General features: G+C 40.5%; 1 protein-coding gene across 1 annotated transcript; it reads left to right on the plus strand.

Moving 5' to 3' along the window:
* The first annotated feature begins 199 nt into the window (after positions 1-199).
* LOC116054326 (UDP-glucuronosyltransferase 2A1-like) lies at positions 200-7,182 on the plus strand. Its single transcript, XM_031305842.2, has 6 exons — positions 200-1,060; positions 1,222-1,370; positions 1,531-1,662; positions 3,701-3,788; positions 4,324-4,543; positions 6,066-7,182. The coding sequence occupies exons 1-6, from the start codon at positions 337-339 to the stop codon at positions 6,349-6,351; spliced, it is 1,599 nt and encodes a 532-aa protein (XP_031161702.2). The 5' UTR covers positions 200-336; the 3' UTR covers positions 6,352-7,182.
* Positions 7,183-7,248: the final 66 nt, after the last annotated feature.

A 7,248-nucleotide genomic window follows, 5' to 3' on the forward strand; every position in this document is an offset into this window, starting at 1 on the left:
TAGCTGAAACAGTTATCTGTCTGTTTTATTTCACTTCATCTCTTCACTGCTAACAACTAGAACCTGGGGATCTGAAGTCTGTTTTTACTTTTTGGTTGGGCGCTTGTGGTACAGGTTACAGATCATTCATGTTTTGAAATACTGACTCAACTTTACAGCTATTGCCCTTTACCTTTAATCATTTGCTTTAGGTGGGTCCGTTACATAATACTCCATGCGGCACAAAGGGGAGTTACGAGCCAGAGTTCAGCATCATTAGTTAATGATTATTTTTTTAAGAGCACCTTTGAAAATGAATCCGGCCACAGCATGCTTTTGTCTTGACAAACAGGCACCATGAAGTTGGGGCAGCGTCTCTCTGTTTGTGTCCTGCTGCTACTTTGCGTGATATGGGGAGCAAATGGAGGGAACATTTTGGTCTGGTACACTGAAGGCAGCCACTGGATTAACATGAAGCCTGTGCTGGAGACGCTGATCGACAGGGGACACCAGGTGACGGTTCTGGTGCCGAGCACATCGCTGTTCATGAACACTAGTGAGCCTTCTCGCTTTGGCTACGAACCCTTCAATGTCACTGTCAAAAAAGAGAACATGGAGGGCATCCTAAATGACTTCATTCGCTTCTCCATGTATGAAATGGATCAAATGAGCTACTTGCAGTTATACATAAGATACATGGATCTGATGAAGGTCAACCTGCAGTATTCTTTGAAATATTTGGACGGTGTGCTAAAATCAGAAACCATCATGAAGAAGCTGAAGGAGGGAAAATATGACCTTCTCCTGGCTGACCCAATCTACCCTGGCAGTGACTTATTAGCAGATATTTTGGGCATCCCCCTGGTCTTCACCCTGCGCTTTTCCCTAGCCAATAACTGGGAGAGACACTGTGGTCAGCAACCCGCTCCACCTTCCTTTGTCCCTGGCGCTATGAGCAAACTGACTGACAAAATGGACTTCTCAGAGAGAGTGTGGAACTTTCTCTTCTACGCACTGCAGGACATCGTGATTGATGATGTTATTTGGAAAGAAGTAGATAAATATTACTCTGAGGTCAAAGGTGAGCAACCCAGCTACAGGATACCAACACATAGAGTCCAATGATGATTTCATTGCTTTTGATTCATTGCAATGCTTTTATATCAAATCACTAGTCAACAATTTCATATTTTTAAGAATGAAAATAAGATAATAAATATTTATAATTTTGTATTGAGACAGGAACACCCACCAGTGCCTGTGAGATGATGGGTAGAGCAGACATCTGGTTAATACGAACCTACTGGGATTTTGAATTCCCTCGTCCTTTACTCCCTAACTTCAAATATGTTGGCGGGATCCACTGCAGACCTGCTAAACCTTTACCAGAGGTAGGGCTGTCTCCACTATCACAGGACTGTTAGTATTTCACTACACCACCTTCACAGTAGTCCTGACCTAAACAATAAAGAAAATAAGCAATTAAAATGCTGAGGAAAGAAAAGAAAATGCTGGTTGGTTTGCATTGAGATAATGTCACTCCTATTGCAGGATATGGAGGAGTTTGTGCAGACTTCTGGAGACGCTGGCATTGTGGTCTTTACTTTGGGATCATTCATCAAGAACATCACCACAGAGAAGGGAAACATGATAGCCTCAGCCCTCGCTCAGATCCCACAAAAGGTAAGAGCACAATCTCTATGTGCCAACTGGAATGACCTGGAATGAACCCTAAATACAATTTTAACGGCAGTGTTGCATTGTTGTCACATGTCACACAACCATTATTTTTAAAGGCCGTTGCTTGAAACTGCAGGTGATAACAGGTTAACAGGCAGTCAACTAACAAAATAAAAGGCAACAAAAAGTTACCTGTGAAGAATTACCCAATTTGAAGTAAGCTTTAAGTCTAAATTTGATTTTCATAACATGTTGGCATTCGATGAAACCAACACCTTACTGCAGGGTTGAAAGTTATGATAGCTTATAATAAGGTAAGAGATCAGCAGCAACACATGATTTGCAGTCAATGGTAATAAATGGTGATAAAGTTATGACAACATGGCATTTCTTCTGATTGAACAGGGGACAGGATGTAATGCAAGGAGAAACAATCAGAAGTGTAAACAACATATACAGTTTAAGATTTGATTGGAGGGACGAAGTTGGGATTTTCAAAAATAAGAGACAAATCACATTTATAGAAGACCTAGCCATCAAAGATCAACCATTTTCCAAATAAAAACTACTAAAGTTTTATTTTTTATATAATACAGCTAATGTTCCTTTATTTTAGCAGTGTTGGTGATTTTCTTGCTAGATTAAGCAACTTTTCAGACAATCTAAGCTTTATATCTAAAAAGCAACGAGCAACAAATTTAGCGACTTATTCAGACAGTCAGGGTTTTCAGGACTCTGTAGCGGGCAGGAAAGATTGTAGCCGATCCCTCCCACCCTGAACACAAACTTTTTGAAACACTCCATTCTGGCAGGAGCCTGCGGTCCACCAGGACCAAAACCTCATGTCACAAAAACTATTTCTTCCCATCTGCAGTCGCCCCCCCGACGATTATCGTACATACTGGACAATATACCATTGCACAAACTATACTGTATATCCTGATCTTTTCCACATCACTCAACCATTCAGCCTTTTTTCTCTTATTGTTTAAACAGTCATATTGTACATATGTTTTTGTATTTATTGTTTATTTCTAGTTATGTGTGACGTCATCTGCTGACTTAGCGTCTTTTGGAGCTAGCGCTAGCTACTTTCATTGGAACAACACAGAGGTGCTATACAGTATATTATGACTAGGATTGCAAAGGGGCGGAAATTTCCTGGTAAATTTCTGGAAACTTTCCATGGAAAGTTAAGCTGGGGAATTTAGAAACTTTCATGGGAATTAATGGAAATTATGGGAATTAATAGGAATTTACAAGAATTAACTGGAAATGTTGGGTAATTCATACAAACTCCATCTTATATAAACATTTTGTTCTGTAATAAGCAGACAGGCATATACAGTGACTACAAATGTTGAGTTATTTGTCAGTAGAACTTTAATAGTGCAGTGGGTGTGGCCTCAATAGCCCTGCAGTAGGCTAAGTAGTAGCCCAAACCATTGACCTTTAGCTTAACATATAAAGGTAGCTAGCATGCTGCCTTTGATTTACTATGGTTATGGTTACTGTGTATGCTTGCTAAGCTAACCAGCAGCGCTGTCTATTGTTTCCAGCCTATCAAGAAAAAGTGGGCTATAAAATGAACACACATAGGTTAATAGCAATGGGTTATGCATTACACCCCCTCCCCCCCCCCAAAAAAAGAAACTCCTGTATTTTAAAAACTAAATGTAGGCAAGTATGTAGTAGCCTATGCTAATTACTGCACGCGTGCATGTCATTGACGAATATAGGGAGGACATTCAACTGAAGTTGCATTAAATCTGGTTGTTTTAACCAAGATTATGCTGCAAGATGTTTTTTTTCAACAACATTTAACTTCCCTGTTATATACTAACAGTATTATAACAAGCAATATTAAAAATATCCAGTTTATTCCCATTAATTCTCGTTTATTCCCGTTAATTCCCATATATTCCCGTTAATTCCCATGGAAAGTTTCCAACTTTGAAAATTCCCAGGATTTTGCAACCCTAATTATGACATACAAGTAAAACTGCATTTCTAAGTCTAAAAGTATTTTTGCTGTTTATAGGTGCTGTGGAGATACAGTGGAGAAAAACCAGCAACTCTGGGTGCCAACACCAGAATATATGACTGGATCCCTCAGAATGACCTACTGGGCAAGTTTAGCTTTCATAAAATCCTTCAACAGTAAACGTCATTACTTTGACTTTTTAAGGTATAGGGTATCCACCACAATAATTAGTTTTGTGTGTGACAGTACACAATCCTTAAATGACAGAGAGTAGAAGAGAAAACAGTTAGAATATTTGATGAAGTTTGTTTTTAGCTAAAAGATGCACTTCAACCATTACACAATATTAACACCGATTACAAGCTCGTATTTCATATCCATGGTTTCCAGACAAAGTATTCTAATGACCTTTCCTCTAGCGCCACCATGAGTTTGACATTCATGGCACTTCAGCACAAATCCTTGAGGTAGGGGCTTGTGTTGTCACTTTCTGTAGTTTTCTAAAAACTCTGGGTGATCTGAACTAGCCTGCTTCCACACACAACCCTTTGCCAATATTCAGTTTCATTACATTTATAATTGTCACATCATACTGTAGTAAAAGATGTGCAGATGAACAGCTTGCTTTATTTGGAGAAATTATGATAATGTAAGTTTCATGTTGTTTGGTAAACTAACAGGTCACCCCAAGACCAGAGCTTTCATCACCCATGGTGGCACAAATGGGATTTACGAGGCCATCTACCACGGTGTTCCCATGGTGGGCATCCCCATGTTTGCTGACCAGCCAGACAACATGGTCCATATTAAGGCTAAGGGAGCTGGAATTATAGTGGACTTCAACTTCATGAAGACTGAGGACCTTAGAGATGCAATCAATGCTGTCATCAGTGAGAAATCGTAAGTTATTTTACTTATGTGCATTTGGTCTGTTTTAGGGTATTAAAAAATGATTTCCCCTTCAAGAATCGTCAGCTTATCGTAGTGGAGGGGTTTGTGTGCCCCTGGGAGTTAAAGCTGTGTCTGTATTCTCAGTTGGGAGTCAAAAACAATTTCAGTGATGTTGGCGTCAGCCAGGGTTGTCTTTCGTCACTGATTCTGTTCTTGATCTGTATGGATAGGATCTTAGGGCACAGCCGGGGGGAGGAGAGTGTCCGGTTTGGGGGCCTCAGAATTGCTTCTCTGCTCTTTGCAGATGATATGGTTCTGTTGGCTCCACCAGACCGTGACCTATAGCGCACACTGGGGCAGTTTGCAGCCGAGTGTAAAGCGGTCAGGAGTGAGAGAGAGTCAGCACCTCCAAGTCTGAGGGCAGAAAACAGTGGATTGCTCCCCTTGGAAATGAGTTATTGCCCCAAGTGAAGGAGTTCAAGTGTCTTGGGTTCTTGTTCACAAGTGAGAGGCGTCAAGAGAGCTGAGCTTTCAATTTACCAGTTGATTTTACATTCCAACCCTCACCTTTGGTTATGTGCTTTAGATGGTGAGATAGGTACAAGCAGCCAAAATTAGTTTCCTCCCCAGGGTGGCTGGGTTCACCCTTTGAGATATAGAGCTCACACTGGAGCTGCTGTGTCAAAAGAAGCCAGTTGAGGTGGTTTGGAACATCTAATCAGGATGCCTCCTGCAACCTGGAGGTTGTGCACCATGGAGACCTCGGGGTAGCGACCCTACACCATGATAAACAGCAGGAAATAGATGGACAGATGGGTGAAAATCAATTTTCTTACCATTTTGGAGAGCTCACATTAATAATACATAGCAAGATTGACGACATGCCATAAAAGAGCCATGGTCTAATGCAGTATGTCAGCCCAATTAATACTACAGAGAGAGAGAGAGAGAGAGAGAGAGAGAGGTGCGCTCAGAAAAGTTAAAACATTTAGAGACTGACAACCCTGTTAACATTCCCTGATGGGTGTCTTTATGAAAGATATAGATGTTCAGCGGAGGGAATTACATAAAGGCGATTTACCTATTTATCTACCTAACGTTGACGTAAGCAAGCGCTAGCTGATACTAGCAATTTCTAGTCGGCGACATATTTTGGGCTTCATTTAATAAACATAACCTGTAGTAGTACACACTCGTATGTGTATTGTTTTACAATGTGTAGAATTACTTTACGTTGCCTATATTTATGTATATTTATTTCTATTTCTGTACAGCATCAACAGGGGTCGCCATTGTTGTTTATGTGTGTGATGTCAAAAACTGTAACTGGGAGTACAACGATCTGGTACTAGTTCACGAGTAGTAAGTTACGTGTTTGACTGCCATTCCAGGGCACTTTCACGGGTAGAAGGTTGTGAAAACACGAGTTACGGGTTGCCTGGAACACAGCACAATGTTCAATCTTAAAAGATTGAGCTTGGTCTGGTTATAGCCAGACTACATGTTCACCCCTGTATGTCCACATTCATAGGTACAAGGACAATGTAATGCAGCTGTCCAGTATCCACCACGACAGACCAATGAGTGCTCGAGATGAGGCAGTATTCTGGATCGAGTACACCATGAGAAACAAAGGGGCCAAGCACCTGCGGGTTCAGGCCCATGAGCTCACCTGGTACCAGTATCACAGCCTGGATGTCCTGGCCTTCCTCCTCGCCGTCGTTCTGTTCATCTTACTTCTCTTCATCAAGACCTGCACATTCTGCTTCCAGAGGTGCTGCGGCAGAAAGGGAAAGACAAAGAGAAAGGCGGAGTAACTGACTGAATAGAAATGTTGTGCCACCTGGTTGTCGTGTTGGTCTAAATAATGTAATGTAACCACAACGCCCTGGACTGTAACTTGTGGCTTGGGACCAACAATTGTCACTACTACTAATTTGAGCAAATGAATAAAAAGTTAAACAAAATGTGTCTTCATGTAAAACTCCAAACAACGTACCGTATGCAAGGTGTTGTTTCACTTGTTTTGTCAACATGAACTCAGGTTCAGTCAGCCTAGCCTGAAAAACTGAAGTTAAAACATTGTTAGCCTCTACATGGACAATTACTATATATTTACATTTCATTATGTGTGAATTCTTAATTTGTTCTTTTGTGTATCCTTTTTCACGGCATACATGTTAACATGTCATAGTAGGAAAAGCACAGGTGTATTCAAAACCATTAATGATGGCTGCAATCCACTTAGGAGAGGCCCTGGTATTGTGCATGCTGACTCACTGAAATAGCTTACTGGGACACTTAATGGAATTGAGCCATCGTTAAGGTTATCAATTTCAGCTGTGCTTTTCCTACTATGACAAGTCAAAGTGTCTGCTGTGAAAGAGGTCATAACTGCACCTGAGGCCAATCAGACATTAAACACTGAATGTTCATTGGTTGGTGTAGTCGGAAAAATAAAATAAAATAAAAAACACACACACACACAAAGGGATTTCATTATGTGCCTTTACTTGGATAATACTTTTGACACCCCACCCCTTCAGGTTTTCACAAATATGTATACAGTAATGGAAACATGGGCTGTAAATCAAAATTTAACATACAGAAAATACTGTATTAACATAAATTAGGTAATTTAATCAAATAAAAAAAAAAAAAAACAGCCCTCCCGTTTCATCAGAACACAAATAGATGTGACATTCAAATTTGCA

The sequence above is a fragment of the Sander lucioperca genome, chromosome 2 (assembly GCF_008315115.2).
Source record: "Sander lucioperca isolate FBNREF2018 chromosome 2, SLUC_FBN_1.2, whole genome shotgun sequence".
NCBI classification, from domain to species: Eukaryota; Metazoa; Chordata; class Actinopteri; order Perciformes; family Percidae; genus Sander; species Sander lucioperca.